The 17,669-nt window shown below is 46.6% G+C and overlaps 1 protein-coding gene across 1 annotated transcript in view; it reads right to left on the reverse strand.

Annotated features, from left to right (window-relative positions):
• The window catches only part of DOCK11 (dedicator of cytokinesis 11), a 195,686-nt gene extending 179,621 nt beyond the window's left edge, over positions 1-16,065 (reverse strand). The window contains 1 exon segment of the mRNA XM_033201715.1: positions 15,880-16,065. Within this exon segment, the coding sequence (XP_033057606.1) occupies positions 15,880-15,981 (102 nt within the window). The 5' untranslated portion in view covers positions 15,982-16,065.
• Positions 16,066-17,669: the final 1,604 nt, after the last annotated feature.

A 17,669-nucleotide genomic window follows, 5' to 3' on the forward strand; every position in this document is an offset into this window, starting at 1 on the left:
ACCCCTTTGGTGCCAGACAAAACTGTTTCATTTATCAAGCACAATTTCTAAAGGACTTGATTTCTTCCTGTCTGAATCTAAAAATATACAGCTGCACTCATTAAATATTGTTAATATTTTAATCTCTGGTCTCTTGGTCTTTGTAATGGAAAAAAATACCTTCCTTTTGCCCCTTTTTAATCCTTCAGTTTCCTGAGATTAAGCCCTGGTCTTGCCTTCCACCATTCCCACTACCTCCTTGTCCTAAGTAGGTTTGATCTGTTAAAAAGAAATCAGTGGAGCAGGGCATGGTGGCTCACGCTATAATCCCAGCATTTTGGGAGGCCAAGGCAGGTGGATTGTCTGAGCTCAGGAGTTCGTGACCAGCCTGGGCAACACAGTGAAACCCTGTCTCTACTAAAATACACGCGCGGCGGCGTGCGCCTATAGTCACAGCTACTCAGGAGGCTGAGGCAGGAGAATTGCTTGAATCCCGGAGGCAGTGGTTGCAGTGAGCCAAGATGGCGCCACTGCACTCCAGCCTGGGCGACAGAGTGAGACTCCTTCTCAAAAAAAAAAAAAAAATAAGCGGAAATAGATTCTCTGCTTCTCTTCAAGCAACAGTTCACAAGCATTTCCCTTGGGATTTGAGCATGAACTGAATGACGGTATCTGTCTTCTCCCTCAGCCAGGGGACCCATCTTCCACAGCTCAGCACAACTTTCTCTCTCTCTAGCTCACTCTCCAGCAACACCCTCCTTTCTAGTTCCTTCTGCTGCATAACATAGCCCCAGAGGTTTCAGGGTTCCTAGGCGTCAACTCTGTCATGAAGCTCATTGACCTAACTTAGCACAGTACCCAGAAGCCTCAGTGAAGTTCAGCTGAGAGCCAATAGAGAAAAGGAGAAACTCCAAAGCAGGAAGTAGTAAATCAGCAAATTAAAATAAGCCAGGTTGAAGAGAATAAACCCACAATTTACAGAAAATGAACACCATTTTCTAAAAAACACTTAAATAGTACTACAGTTAATATCCTTTCACATTTAATAAGTAGTAGATATTCATTGTAGATAAGTACATTCAAAAAATGGTATAACACAATTCCACTGAAAACATCTGAATATTTACCCTGAGATGGCTTATAAGGAGAATTGAAACTGTTTGCCTATTGAGGAGGAAAAAAGAAAATAATAGAACATGAGAAAAGTGAAGATGGTGAATGTGTATTTTGTCTCTACAGATTTTCAAACAAAATCTGTGAGTTTCCCCAACCTTTTCTATAATGATTTTCAGTGCATTACAGCCAGGTCACTTAGCCAGAGGCCTGAAAAAAGATAGGCTGGGCCTGGGAGAAATATGGCTGTGGCCAATTAGAACCAATGTAAAAATAGGAAATGCAATCCACACCTACGACAGAGTGCTTCTTCAGGACAGCAAAGCTTTGTGCCATCAGACCCATCATGGACATCATACTGGCCAGTGTGAGGAGGGCTGATGTAAATGTGACCAGCCAGGAAACTTTCGTGGTATGTGTCTCTAAGATGGCAGTGACTAGATGTGGTAGAGAGGGGAAGTTTCCATTTTTCTTTTAATTGAAATCATCATGAAACCAGAAAGAACTCAGAGACATTTTCCAGTCCTTCCTTCTGCTTCTCCAATCATGTGTTTTAGAAAGCCATTTCTGGGAAGGGATTCTGTGATTACCTTGAAAATGCAGAAGGACCATGCCCAGTGTAACTTGACCTTGAGGCTGGGCAAAGCATCTCTTTACACAGGACATATGAGAGGCATCTTGGGACTTGTCGCCAAAGAGTTATTTTATGTGATGTGAAACCATTGCTTTCTCTTTTAATCACCTCCCCGCTGACCCCCCGCCACACACATACGTCCACACACCCCCACACATCCCTACCTTTTTGCTCTTTTCTTTAACTGAAGGTGGAAAATTCCATAGGCCTGAGCTGGCGAAATGCCTGCAAAATGTCTGGCCAGCTTGTATCCTAAAACACCTCAAGTCTGAAAGCAGTGCCCACTATAAGAACTCCAGGCTCAGGGAGTCCTGTGTGGGTAAAGATATTTAGTTATGAAGAATTTAAGAAAACATGCAAATTGAAATTGCAGACTGCAGACCTGTATTGCTCTCTTTCAGCCAAAATTCGCAAAAGGGATTGTGCTTCCTCATTTGAATTCTATGAAGACTTCTGCACCTGGCTGTTTGCCAGATCCCTGTTCCTCCTCCACTGTAATGTCAGGACCTGTGTTGGGAACCCATCTGCCCCCAGGATTCCATCATTCCTCAAACTTGGGTGACATCTTGCATGATAGGCAGAATAATGGTTCCTCAATGATGGCCCCATCTTAATCTGTGGAACTTACCTGGCAAAGAGGACTTTGCAGGCATGATTAAATTAAGGGTTTGGAGATGGGGCAATTATCCTAGATTACCAAGGTGGAACCAAGGTCCTTATAAGTCAAAGAGGGAGGCAAGAGAGTTGGTGTCAGAGAAGGAGATATAATGACAGAAGCAGTGTGAGACTGATAGGATGTGAGAAAGACTCGACCAGTCATTGCTGGTTTGAGGATGGAGGAAGGGGCCATGAGCCAAGGAATGTGGACTTCCTCTAGAAGCTGGAAGAGACCAAGCAATGGATTCTCCCTTACAGCTTCTAGAGGAAGTGAGGCTTTTTGGACACCTTGGCTTTAGCTCAGTGAAACAATTTTGGCCTTCTGATCTCTAGAACTGGAATAAATCTGTGTTAAGATACTAAGTTTCTGGCAATTTGTTACAGTGGCAATAGGAAACTAATAGACCATAAAGCTAGTCCAATCCTCAACAGGGCCACTTGCTGGACTGCATCATGCCAGGCACTTTGCCTCCTCTGAGTTCTCTAAGCAGAAACTCACCCCTCCAGGCCAGGTGCAGTGGCTCACGCCTATAATCCCAGCACTTTGGGAGGCCAAGGCAGGTGGAGTACTTGAGGTCAGGAGTTCGGGACCAGCCTGACCAACATGGTAAAACCCGTCTCTACTAAAAATACAAAAAATTAGCCAGGAGTGGTGGTGCACACCTGTAGTCCCAGCTACTCGGGAGGCTGAGGCAGGAGAATCACTTGAACACGGGAGGCAGAGGTTTCAGTGAGCCGAGATTGCGCCACTGCACTCCAGCCTGGGAAGACTCTGTCTCCAGAAAAAAAAAAAAAAGAAAGAGAGAAACTCACCCCTTCAATCCACAGTTCCACTGTGCTGGGTTCAGTCATACAGTCCTGGTGAGGGTAAGGCATCCCTCCTCAGGAAGGCCAGCAACAAGACAAGAACTCACTCCTAGAGGAACTGAGCCATTAGCCAGAAAACTGAGGCAGGGGATTAGCTATGGACAGGCTAGGGGGCCCAGACAGAGATATAGTGAGTGAGACAATGACACAAGGGGGCAAGGAAGAAGATCCAAATCCAGTGACTGGAAATGGATTGTAAAGGCAGGGCAGAACCAGCAGCCTATGGACTTGAAGAACCTGGGCTCTGAATATGAGACTCCCGGATGTCTCTGAGCCTGGGGCAGTACTGAGCAAAGGAAGCAGGGCAGGCAGGCAGGGAGAGGGAGCTGGGTTTGTTATTACAGAACTGAAGCGAGAAGCCTTATGGAATTTTCTTCCGGCTCTCCTGATGAGAATTCTGCCAGATCATTTGGAAGGGACAGACGGAGGCCAAGTTCCCTTGCAAGTGGCCATGTCGGTCACTAGGAGTAGAGGAGCAAGTCTCCCCAGGGTCAAGTTAGCAGGGAGGGCTTTCTTTACTCCACAAGCTACGGAGCATGCCATAAACACTCGGCTGGACACAACGAGAGCTATTGGCCCCTGTGACCTTTGAAATAACGATTCAGTTCCATGTACGCACCGGTTGATTTAGAACCGTCTTGGACTTAAGTTCTTTCTTGGTGGGAAGGTAGGTACCTTGGAAGGTGGCGTTCCCTCCTTCAGATCTCTAATTTAGAGGAAACTATTTAATGTACTGAAGCATTAGGAACGTGTTGACCTATGAAAGTAAACTGGCCATGCCAACAGCACTCTTCCATTCACACCACGAACACTGTGACAACAGACCCTGCAAGGAATAAAGCTGGCAGTTTCTCAAGGGGGGAAACTAAACTACTAATATAAAAGGCATGGAAAGAAATATATATGTTGTTATTTTTGGATAGCACTAGCCCACTTGAAAAAAAATCATAAAAACAGTTCCATGAAAATGATCCCAGGTACTTCTGCAGAGCCAGTGTTCTGGATATTTTTTTTCCATATAGTTATTCAAATAGCAAAGTAAGGAAGAATGGCCAATTGCAAACAGTTCTCAAAATCCTTAGGCTTATTTTGGCAAGGAGAAATCTATACCGATCTTGCCCACATTTCTCAGTAACAACCCCATCCCTCTTTTTTTTTTTTTTTACCCCCCCTCACCTCCTACTTTCCCACTAAAGAGACCTAAGCTTGTTTAGAAATAAACATTGTTTCCCAGTAGAGCGAGATCATCACCAAAACCACATAGAAAGAGCTTCCTCCACCTGATTGACTGTGGAATCTGGCATCCCTCTAGTGCTCCTTCACATGGTTACTCCAAAGGAATCAGGACACCTGGAGTTTATTACCTGCTCTGTCATTTCATTAATATAAATAACCTATGGCCTGCCTCACTGAAAACCATGCCTCTGTTTCCCCACTTACAGAAGAGGGGTGATGACTATGTGATAAGTGTTTAGTAGTGACCTGTAGACATATGAGGTCACAGATAGATATAACACCATTTTTAACTCTTCTTAAGATTTCGGCTATAAAAAAACTCAAGGTCTTGTCATCATTTAAAAAATGGGCTGGGCACGGTGGCTCATGCCTGTAATTCCAGCACCTTGGGAGCCCATGGTGGATGGATCACCTGAGGTCAGGAGTTCAAGACTAGCGTGGCCAACATGGTGAAACTCCGTCTCTACTAAAAATACAAAAATTAGCCAGGCACGGTGATGGGCTCCTGTAATCCCAGCTACTTGGGAGGCTGAAGCAGGAGAATCGCTTGAACGCAGGAGGCGGAGGTTGCAGGAAGCTGTGACTGCACCACTGTACTCCAGCCTGGGTGACAGAGCAAGACTCTGTCTCCGGGGGAAAAAAAAAAAAAGAAGTCTTATACAAAAGAATTCCCCAGTCTTCTGACACACTTCACCAAAACACTTCAAATAAAGATGTTCTGTCTCAGAGACTTAGAAGAACACTTGACTTCTCAGTTAAATCTTACCCAGTAAAATATTTCCAGTCATTAGGGAAAGCAATGCGATGGAAAGCTGAAGTATCAGAATATCTTCTAACATTTCTTAGCAGCTTGAAACATATACACAATCCAACAGAAGTCAAAAAAGGCAAAAGCACATAACTTCCCACGAACAATAAACTCAATAGGCAATAAAAGTGGAGAAGAATGGCAGGAAATCATTAATAGCAAATTTAGGCATGATTGTGAAAGGCTGTACACAGAGAAAAGATGAACCACGTGGAGCTGGAGCAGTCGGCATGTTTTCCACTGTATTGACTCTGCTAGGAACCTGTGTGCAGTATTCCTTTTATGTTTTTGTAGAGATGGGGGGTCTCACTATGTTGCCCAGGCTGGTCTTGAACTCCTGGCCTCAAACAAACCTCCTGCCTCAGCCTGCCAAAATGCTGGGATTTTAGGCACTAGCCATCATGCCCAGCCACACACTATCCTTAACAGAACTTATCCTGCTACTACAAAACCAGAATAGCCCCAATATAAAAGAATAATTTCTCAAGAGAGCTTTAAGTTTTAAAATTTCCTATTAAAACGCATGTTTCCGAAATATATATATATTTTTTTCCAGACAGTCTCACTCTGTCACCCAGGCTGGAGTGCAGTGGCATGATCTCAGCTCACTGCAACCTCTGCCTCCCAGGTTGAAGCGATTCTCATGCCTCAGCCTCCCAAGTAGCTGGGATTACAGGCGTGCACCACCATGCCCAGCTAATTTTTGTATTTTTGGTAGAGACAGGGTTTCACCATGTTGGCCAGGCTGGTCTCAAACTCCTGACCTCAAGTGATCCACCCGCCTCGGCCTCCCAAAGTGCTGGGACTACAGGTGTGAGCCAAAGCGCTCAGCTCCAAAATAGAATTTTAAAAAAGCATTTGAATTTCAATATTCACTTGACTATTAAATGTGAAGATTAAGAGTGAAACTGATATCAAGAAAGGTTTTTGGGTTTTTGGGGTTTTTTGTTTGTTTTGTTTTGCTTTGAGACAGGGTCTCAGTCTGTCACCCAAGCTGGAGTACAGTGGCACAATCAAGGCTCACCACAGCCTCGAACTCCTGGGCTGAAGGAATCCTCCCACTTCAGTCTCTCAGGTAGCTGGACTACATGCATGTACCACCATGCCTGGCTCATTTTTGTTTTAATTTTGTAAAGATGGGGGGTCTCCCTGTATCTCCCAGGCTGGCCTGGAACTCCCAGGCTCAAGCAATCCTCCCAGCTTAGCTTCCAAAGGGCTGGGATTACAGGTGTAAGCTAATGTGCCTGGCGTCAGTGAAGGTTTGAAAGGGAAAGGTAGGCATGTCCAAGCTCTGTTTTTCCACATAGATCTCAATTCTCTTCTATTCACCCCTTTGCATAAATCACACTGAACAGGTTGGCATAAAGGTAAGTGCTTCTGCCAAAGGCCACAGGTACAGTTTCCCCAGTCTGGAGAGCCTTCCGGTCCAGGCACAAGACAGAGCGCTTCTCCCCACTTGAGGACCAGCCTTCCCACTCACTGATTAAACTGGTGTGAAGGTGGAAAATGCCAAAAACCCAGAACCCTTGCTCCCATCCATTACGCTTTTCGGTATGACTAAGTCAGACTGGAACAGGTATTGGCAAGAACCTCATGCAGAGGGGTCTGCCAGCTTGTTCTTCCAGGAAGGGTATGATTCTTGGCTCAGCCATGTGGCTCACCCCTTTGGGGCATCATCTCGAGCAAGAAATTAAAGGAAGGGTATCTGTTTCCTCTCTTCCACTTAACTTTTCTGTCTGCTGACTTGTAATACATACACAAAAGACGCCTCCTGCCCACCATAAAGCCTGGGGATGATAATGCGAGCCAGCATTCACCAGTACTTAACAATTGCCAAACCCCGCTCGAAGTGCTTTAAATATTATACATTAAGACTATAATAACTCATTCAAGGCTGGGCATGGTGTTTCACGCCTGTAATCCCAGCACTTTGGGAGTCTGAGGCAAGCGGATCATTTGAGGTCAGGAGTTCGAGACCAACCTGACCAACATGGCGAAACCCTGTCTCTATACTAAAAACACAAAAATTAGCCAAGCAGTGGTGGTGCACACCTGTAGTCCCAGCTACTAGGGAGGCTGAGGTGGAAGGATCGCTTGAACCCAGAAGGCGGAGGTTACAGTGAACCAAGTTTGTGTCACTGCACTTCAGCCTGGGTGACAGAGTGAGAACCATTTCAAAAAACAAAACAAAACAAAACAAACAAAAAAATAACTCATTCAAGCCTTTCAACAAGCTCCTGAGGGGGTTACCACTGTCCAGGAAGGTTAAATAATTGGCCCAAGGTCATCTATGGCTGAACTATGAACCTGGGCAGCATGCTTCCAGAGCCTACTCTCTTAACCACTTTGCTCTGAAGCACAAGCTTACAGGCAATGGCACCTAACTGAGGCTGTCTCTTTGCTCCATTCAAGCTACTGCTCTGGGAGCATCCAGGGTGGGGTCCTGCAAGGAATCAAAAAGGCATCTGGCTGTAGGCTGATATAAACGGCAGGCTAATGTTACCCATCAACTCCTCTGCATGTCTGATAAAAATTAAACCAAGAGGTGTAAATCTCAAAGAGAAACGTATTCTAAGTACCCTTAGGATTTACAGAAAAGAAGAAATGGTTCGCACTATACCCTCATGTAGTTTTGGCCTCCCCTTCCGTGATAAACAAATTCTTTAAAAAAACTAATAAACTTTCAACATGCCTTGCTGACAGTTCTACAGCTCAAGAGAAAGCACAATCAGGTGAATTATTCCTCTGAACTTAACAGCAAGGGTGGTTCTTGAAGTGGAGCATGGGAAGGTAGCAACCACTGCTTGCAATCCACAGAGATCAAGTAAGAGAATGCCAAGATGAGTTAGTTACACAGGCACACTATATAGGAATTTCTCAGCCTGTTAGACATTACCATTTGCTCTCCACTTTCCATAAAAAGCCGGGGGAGCGGAGCAGGGTCTGTGGTCAAATAAATGTGGGAAATGCCACAGACAGAACAATGTTCATTAGTAAAGGCCTATTTAACCTTGTCAAACCCAGAAAGGACAAAAGTCTTGAAAAATGTTAAGGATCTCAAGAGAGAGCACTGGGGGTTGGGGTGGGGGTGGGAGATGGGGTGAAGACTGGGAAACCACTGACCACTGGCCTCCTATCTGGCTTCTATCTTCTCTAGGTTATTTGCATACCTCTAGTCTCCCTTAAAAGCAGGAACTATCCTATTAGCCTCTTCCTGAGCACCTGAGCAGGAAGTCAACCCCTCATTGACCCCCTCCTCCTCTAGGGCAACTGCTGCTCAGACCCACCCCAGAGCGCAATCTGCCCAAGGAGTGAACTCACTTCCCATCCCCATTCTAACTGGAAGTCTGGGGCTGGCCTCCAGATCATTTCTCCACACCCTGCCTCCCACTTCCCTAATCACCCCCAAAGGTGCAAACCTCTTCAATCAGCTAATCTCACCTACAATCTCATCTCCGTCCACTCAGCCCTGGCCTTTTCCTGGCTCTTCCTCTCCTTCCTGAACCCACTTGGAACACTTTCCACCTCTGCCCTCAAGAACCCTAGTCCTTTGCCAAAAGACAACCTTATATGCTCAGCCACCGTCTTGCTTAACTGTAACCTGGCTTTGCCCTGACAACCCTCTCAAATAGAAGTTGCTCATTTTCTTTTCCCTTCCCCTATCAACAAACTTGCTTTTCCTTCAGTTCACCCAAGCTGAGAAACCTCAAAATTATCTTGACTCCACCTCCGCTCTTCCTGTTTCTTCCTCCCCCTTCTCCTTCCCTTTTAACAATCACCAAATCCTGTTGATTTTCTCAGCACAATGTTTCTTATGTCTTCTCCCTTATCTCCATTCTAATTGCCTCAGTTAAAAGCCTTTGTTCGCCTGGGGCAGTGGCTCAGGCCTATAATCCTGGCACTTTGGGAGGCCGAGGTGGGTGGATCACCTGAGGTCAGGAGTTCGAGACCAGCCTGGCCAAAGTGGTGAAACCCTGCCTCTACTAAAAATACAAAAATTATCTGGGGCATGGTGGCATGCACCTGTAATCCTAGCTACTTGGGAGGCTGAAGCAGGAGAATCGCTTGAACCCAGGAGGCAGGAGAATCGCTTAAACCCAGGAGCAGAGGTTGCAGTGAGCTGAGATCGTGCCATTGCAAACCAGCCTGGGCGACAAGAGTGAAACTCCATCTCAAAAAAAAAAAAAAAAAAAAAAGCCTTTGTTATCTCTCTCCAGAACTATATTAACTGTATTTTAAGTCATTTCCTGGCCTCCAGGCTCTTCTCCCAACAATGAGTCCGTCGTACCCAAGGTTGGCAGTGTATTTTCACAAAACACCTAAGAATCTACTGCACTCCAGGCACTGTGTGAGGGGCTGGGCTGGGAATAAAAATGCATACACAGCCCCTGGCTTCTCGGCTCACACCCAGAATTGATACAAAACATTGCCCCCTCCCCAACTATATTCAGTGGCAGATCCTTCTGGAATACTGTTTGGTTTTTTTTCACCAGATCTCTTTTTTTAACCTTCATGAATCACTTATACATTAGAAACTTTCCATATGTTACCTTCGTTAATTCCCAAGAACTCCACAAGGGAGGTACTACTATTTATCCCCATTTCACAGATAAGGAAAATGAGACCAGGTTACTTGCCCCTGTTCACAATTCAGGCAGGTGACAGATGTTGGATTCAAGACCAGATCTGATCCTCTAGCTTATGCTCTGTCTCTCACATCTTAAGTAGGACACAGAAAACTTGGAAAAGAGCCCAAACAGGATGACCATGATATGCAGAATCTTGAAAGCAAGTCATGTGGGGAACAAAGGAAAGAAATGAAGCCTCTTTGGCCTTGTGAAGAGTCAATTTAAAAATGACATGGTGGCTGTCTCTAAATATTTGAGAGGTTGTTATGCGAAAGAGGAAGGAAGCAATCATGTGTGGCTCCAACAGCAGAGCTAGGTCTAGCCCATGGTGAAATTTACACAGTAAATTTCAACCCAAGAACCTTTTCTAACATAGCCCTCTAACAGGCAGGGGTGTTTAAGGAGAAGCTAAATAATCATTTGTCAGGGGTGGGTGGAAAGGACATTCCTGCCTTGAGTGGACAAACGGTCTAGATGAGTGTTTCTGGGCACATGAGAATTACCTGGGGTCGTTTAAAAGAATACAGATGCAGGCCCCACCCCAGACTTAGCAAAACAGAATCTTGGGGGATGGAGACTGTATTGCAAGAATCACAAACGAGGAAATAAGTCTGTAAGAAGATTCATTCAAGCCTCAATAGAAGAACTATGAAAGGCCAATCAACATGAAAAACTGTTCAACTTTAAGAGTAATCAAAGAAATGCAAATTAGAACAATGATGTACCATTTATTTCCTATCAAACTGCAAAAAATTTTAAAATATTACTAACAAGCGTTGGCATGGGAGAGAAAATGAACACCCTCACACTCTCCTGGTGAAAAAATAAACTGAAGCTACTTTCTGTAGAGCAATTTAACAGTACATAAGAGGAATTTTTAATACTAAAAATGTATACAGTGCAATCTTTGAGCAAGCAAGTCCACTGCTAGAATTTATCCTAAGGGAACAATCTGGCAATTTTGAAAATGCCTTCTCAAAGACATTCACTCAATTACTGATGGTAATGCTCTATATCTGCACTGTCCAATATAGTAGCCACTAGCCACATGTGGCTATTGAGCACTTGAACTGTGGCAAGTGAAATTTAGAAACTGATTATTATTATTACTTTTTTTTAAGTCGGAGTCTTGCTCTGTCGCCTAGGCTGGAGTGCAGTGACGGGATCTCAGATCACCGCAACCTCCACCTCCTGGGTTCAAGCAATTCTCCTGCCTCAGCCTCCCGAATAGCTGGGACTACAGGCATGTACCATGACACTCGGCTAATTTTTGTATTTTTTTTACGTAGAGACAGGGTTTTGTCATGTTGGCCAGGCTGGTCTCGAACTCCTGTCCTCAGGTGATATGCCTGCCTAAGCCTCCCAAAGTACTGAGATTATAGGCATGAGCCACCACACCTGGGTATGATTACTTTTAATTAAAATTTAAAAGCAAAGAAAGACATATAGCTATTTACCTTTATAGTTCATGTTTATAACAGCACAAAATTAGAAAAATTATCAAAATATCAAACAATAAACGATAATTACCTGTGATACACCCATAATGAAAATTTAGGCAGTCATTAAATATGATTATATAGATTTGTATTTATTGACATCAAAAAATGTTAATAAGATACTGATAAATGAAAAAAAAATTATATAAAAGTTTGTGCGGCCAAGGGAAGTGGCTCATGCCTGCAATCCCAGCACTTTGAGAGGCCAAGGCGGGCGGATCACGAGCTCAGGAGCTAGAAACCATCCTGGCTATCAGGGTGAAACCCCGTCTCTACTAAAAATACAAAAAAATCAGCCGGGCGTGGTGGCGGGAGCCTGTAGTCCCAGCTACTCGGGAGGCTGAGGCAGGAGAATGGCGTGAACCCGGAAGGTGGAGCTGGCAGTGAGCTGAGATCACCACTGCACTCCAGTATGGGCGACAGAGGGAGCCTCCGTCTTAAAAAAAAAAAAAAAAAAAAGCAATGAAAGCTTAAATAACAAAGGTTCACTGACGATTAGAATAGAAAAAGACTCAATCCAGAGAATTTTTTAACATGTTAGTCTCAAAAAACAAATTTTCCTATTTGGTACTTAAACAAAGGTTCAGCAAGGAGGCCTCTCTGGCTTTACAGCAACCTGCACCGGTCTTTTGTACAGATCCTGGTGGAGTGGCTTGCTCTGGGCCCTACTAACCTCCAGTAGCGAGACTATTTTATGTTTAGGTGCCAATACTCAGGTTAACTTTCCTGACCTTCAGTTCATTGAGAGCCTCTGAACTGGAAATGCTTGGTCAAGAAGCCCAAGTTGAAAATGGCTTTTATTCTGTATTGTTCTCACCTCCTTACAGATGAGGCTGTGGTTTTTGTCCTATATTACCTACTTTCCACAAATTCCCTTGGGAAGAGTGAGCAGAGGAGCGGTTCCGTTTTCAGTGCTTCCCTAAATGCAAATGTAACAAACATTCCATGCTAAGGTAGTTGTGAGCAGTGGGTTGGGGGAGTCAATAGCTGCAGACGCTTTTCAGCCATTCTCAGCTTCTGGAGAGCTTTTCTCTACTGGAGCTATTAAACGAAATCTGGTTGATGCCAGCCAGGGGACGCTGCGTGCATTACGGCGCCTCCAGGGCTACAACCCCTAATATCTAGCAACTCTTTCCCGATCCTTTGGCGCACAAGGAATTGAAGGTAAGCTCAGCAGTAAACAGTATTTAAACAGCTACTAGCCGACTCTTCCAGGCTGATAAAGTGGCTTCTCTAAAGGGCAGCCATCATACAACAGGTTTAGCAAAATGCCTTTGTTCCCCTGCGGCACCAGTAGCTACATCCTGAATTACAACAAAATCATTTAAAATTTAAAACTCTGCATTTTAAACATGTATATATGTAAACACTTCTCTCTTAATCACAGACACTCTCAGGTTATAATGTTTCTCCCCGATCCCCTCTTGAGAAATCTCTCAATGATGATTCTGTAATTACCCTTTCCCTGGGTTAAAACTGACCTTCATAAAAATGCTGAACTTACAGGAAAATGCAGTAACAGTGGTACAGTCTCTCTGTCTGCTTTATTATGTAGTTAGTTAATAGATTCATGGAAGTACTAATAACTGAATAACAGTTTGAATGTGCAACAACATGCTATATATATAGCCCAGGCCCAGCCTTCTGAATTTTTCGAACAGTGAGGAAAACTGAATGAAATAGCAATGGGCCAATAAGGGTGTAATTCTAAAATCCTTAAAAAAAAAAAAAAAAAACCTAAACAGGAAATACTGTATATTTGTACAGCTTGATGGGTTTTCCACGTTCTAACAAGAGATACACCAGAGGAAAGCTTCACTTACTGCGGTAATGGCTCTATCTCATATTGAAGCCCCAACGTGAGTATCTTGGGTTTATAGCACAAGTGTAAATCCTACCTCAGCTGTCCCTTAAAAGAATCAGAAGTTATGGCAGCAGCTGCAACATGGTCCCCCTCACTCTCCAGCCACTCGTGGTTTTACTAACTTCGGTTAACAGCTCTTTGTGAGAGAGTCATTTAGGAGCATACACTCCATGTAAGAACTATTTCCTTATTTTTTCATTGACTAAACTGCTTACAATAGCATTCACTAAGGCTCTATGAAGAATCTAAAGTTGATTTGTGTGCATAATCTGGGTGTCCTATTGACAAAGACATTCCCATACACACAACCAACCCAGATTGTAACTAATGAAAACAAACGAAGAAAAAGATCATTTGCATTCTCATAATTATAGAGCATCTAGCATTGTATCTGGCACATTGTAAGGGCTCAATAGATACTCATTGATTTAGATTACTAGAATCTGTTCTGCCTCACTCCAAAATCTCAATGTTTCACATACTAGAGTAATGAGTAAATATTCCTCTGCATTGCCTGGTGTAAATGGTAAAAATCAATAGCCTTGGTCCCAAGTAAGCTGGACTGACAAGGGAACCATGGCCACTGCCAGTGTCTCCTAGAAGAGACTTCTGCCAGTAACAGTTTTTTCTGCTTTGCCATACAATCAATGGTTAGGAAGGAGCCGCTGAATCTGCAATGCACAAAATTCTTTTGAAAACCTAAAAACATGGGAAAGGATGCTAATGTTAACTTTTTGCTGCTAGGGTGGCAGGTCAAGCGCTGATCAAATCCCAGTGGAAGTTTTCTTAGTCCCATTATTCTCTTGAGAAATCTGTCCACCCACAACTTTCTTCGCGTGTTGTGGTAGAAGGCCAGCCAACCCTGCGCAAGGAAGTTTTATTGTTGTTGTTGTTGTTTTGTTTTTGTTTTTTTCTCCGAATTTAGGAAAGTGTTCTCGGCTAGGTAGATTGAATCACTTGTTAACAATCACCCAAGATGAGAGCCCTGGTATAAATGCTCTGCACACAGCTTGCCTTCCTCTCTTAACTGGCTGTGGTGACAGGCAAGGCTCCAATCTGACCTCAACAGGTCCTCACTCCAAAATCAGACTGAAACACACAGTAAGCCAAGTCCATTAAAATAACATTAAAGGTCTGGATTTAGCTCCACCAAACAGCAGAATTAAACTTGCAAGGGTCCGGCCACAATAAAGAGATTTCTTTAAAGTCATTTAGGGTTGCACAGTTGTGGCTATTAGGGATCAGATCTTTATCTCAAAGGTACATAGTTTACCTTTGATCCTCCTCCAGAACTCCCACCAATGTCAACTTTCTCCACTGTTGGGATCAAGCCCCTGGCCTCCCTTTAATGCTGGGTTTTATTGCTGATTCTACAAGATCAACAGAAAAATTACAAGGAAAAGCTGTGAAGTTCCCTTCCGATGACAAGTTGTTTTAACAAAAAGAGCCCTCTCTTAAACGGTGAAACTTAAACACAGCAAACGACTCGCTGTAAAATGGAGCTGAGGGAGACAAAAACAAACAAAAACAAAAACAACAACAAAAAACAAAGTAACAAAACACTAATTAATCAGTCCGATATCTTATTCAGGGTTTGTTCGCTTGTCCAGGAAACTGGCAACGAGTGTCTTGAAAACAGTCTTGAAAACAAGAGAAGGGGCAAGTGCCCGTTAGAACCCTTTCGCCTTTCTCCGGAGTCAGACAATCCGGGTAAGGCTGAGGGTGCTCTGGGAGGGTTCCCAGGGAGTCAGCGCGCTTTCGAATCCCCATCCCCCAGTACCGAGCTGTGGAGCTCTGACCCCAGGTCCCCCATCCCTGGACTGACACACCCAGTCTTCCGCCAAATCCCCACGGCACCTTCCCCTTGCCACTGGAGCGCTCGCGGGTCCCCGAGGGACACACTCTCCCTGCGGTGGATGAGCCCGCGCCCACTCTGTCGCGGAACCCTGTTGTTTCTAATGCCCTCCCTCCGCAGTAGCACCCCTTCAAAACCCATCACCACCCTCTCTCTCCCCAGTTGCAGGAGGAAGTCGCTCTGCTTCCTCTGTTCTCACCGCCCGCCCGAGCTTGGGCGCCCGGGGCTTTCTGGGTGGGGTTCTTTTTTGTGTACACGGTGTGTGTGTGTGCGCGCGAGAGTGTGTGTGCCAAACGCTCATCGCATCCTTCCGCCTAGGCTGCCTCAGGTGCTCGCAGGAGGGGACCAGGATCTCGTTCTGCCCCTGTCCCCGGCTCTTTGTGCGGAGTCCAGAGCAGCGCGAGGTCAGCTCTTTAGCTCACACCCCCGGCCCCGACACCGGGTGGGAGCCCCCGCCTCCCCCTCCGCCTCCTCCGCCTCCTCCGCAGCCGTCCGAGCCCGGCTTTGATAGTCCGCTTCCATGCCGGCGCACGCCTCCGCCGTGCCGGGCGGCCGGAGCGCTGTCAGCGGGCGCCTGGGACTCGGACCCCGGCCGGCGGCTACCGGTGCGAAAACTTACTGGAGCGGAGAAAGAGCGCGCGGCGCACCGGGCGGCCGCACTGGCGCCGTTCCTGCCCCTTCCCGCGTCGCTCCCGCCTGGAGCGCGTCCCCCGGGATGCCCCGTCCCCCGGCCACTCACCGGCACCACGGAGCCCCGCACGGCCTCAGACACGCTCTGCCGGAGCTCAGCCGCCGTGCCAGGCTTGCTGAGCCGTTTGGTGAATTTGCGCACTTCGGCCATGGCAGCGGCAGCGGGCGGGTCTCGGCGGGCTGGCGGACCTCTGCTGGCTGGCGGGCGGGCGGACTCACTGCCCCGGCCCGCGGCGGCCGCAGCCGCTGCTGCTCCCTCTGTTTACTCGCCAGCCGGCCGGCCACATCGCAGCTCGGCGGCGGTGCGGCTCACGCTGCTCCTCCCTCCCACCTCCCACCCGCTGCTCCTCCCTCGTTCCCTCCTTCCCTCCTTTTCTCGCTCGCTTCGCCCGCTCACTGTCCTGCCCCACGGCGTCGGCGGCGGCAGCTCCCTCCCCTAGAGCGCCCGAGCTCCGATCGCCACCAGCCGAAGCAGGAGGGTGTGTCCGATGGGGAAGGGTGTGTAGAGGGGGAGGGAGAACTGGAGGTGGGGGTGAGGGTCACGAGGCAAGAGGGGGGAAGTGGCTACCGCTCGGGCTCCGCCCGCAGCTGATGTTGCTGGTGCAGCCGCATCCGGGAGGGGAGATCTGGGCTGCTGCTTTTTTTTTTTTCCGCTTGAGTGGGGCGGGCGGGGCGGGGTGGGGGTGGGGGAACAGAGAGGGGTGATGAAATGTCTCCAAGAGTGGGGCGTGCTTTACCCTAGTGCTCCTCTCCCGCCTCGGAGCTGCAATGCCCGCAGGAGGGCTGGAGAACTCTCATGTCCCCCCACCCCGCAAGCCCCCAGGGCCCAGGCGGCTAGGGGCTGGAAAACAACGTGGAGCAGCCGCCTTTTGTGTGCTCTGTGGGGAAGGGTCGCACCAATGTCGAAGGACGTAGAGCGGCTTTCCAGCGTGAGCGGCTCGCCTGGGTACCCCTCCTCGCCCACACCATTTTCCTACTCAGTTAGTTCACCTAACAAGGGGCAACACTGGGGAGAGAGCATGCTTCTGGAAATGGGAACTTATTGTGGCGGCACCCCTCGCTCCATCCCCCACGGGGGAGAGCTGGGTGGTGGGGCCTGAGCCTGTGGCAGGTGGTCCCTAGGTCAGCACTGACTGCACCAGGAGTGGGGTGGGGGTGGGGTGGCATTAGGAAGGCCATCTCCCTGGATTTGGAGGACTTACCAATCTTCTAGTAGCTTTTATAAGTGCCCTGCACTCACCTCTCCATTTCCTATTCATCTCCTTGCCCTTTTCAGCTTCCAAGAAATTGTTTTTCCAAGAATCAAAGAATATCTCCTAACAGGGTATAAAAGGAACATGCTTAAGACAGAAATAGGGACGTGAATCTTGAAGTACTAGTGACCCTGTCAGACCTCCTGAAGTGCAGAGTGAAAGGCTCCACTGATGGTGGCAGTTTTCTATCTGGTTATTTCATTTGTTGAGAGGTTGGAAATGGCCCTCAGTCTGGGGGATGGAGCAGCCCTTCTGAAAGCAGTCCTACCACCACCCATAGGGCACTTTCCCCACCCTCAGAGACCAAACAGTCGTTTAGGGGACTTTATTATGGAAACAAGCGCATGCGTGGTGATGGTTTATTTGAACCCAGAAAAGGCCAAGTCTCTTCGCAGTAAGCCTATTTCAGTCATCACATCAGTGTCAATAAAGCATATGTGGAGGCTCCTAGAGGGCCTGGAACCTGGAAGTCCTCTAAAGACATTCTGTCACAAATCTTAGTTTTGCACAGTATGTGTAAAATTTGTTAATTGTTGCACGTAGGCAGATCTCCAAGAATTCATACCCTCTATTCCATAAATGCCTG

This window comes from Trachypithecus francoisi, unplaced genomic scaffold (genome assembly GCF_009764315.1).
Source record: "Trachypithecus francoisi isolate TF-2019V2 unplaced genomic scaffold, Tfra_2.0 Lachesis_group6, whole genome shotgun sequence".
NCBI classification, from domain to species: Eukaryota; Metazoa; Chordata; class Mammalia; order Primates; family Cercopithecidae; genus Trachypithecus; species Trachypithecus francoisi.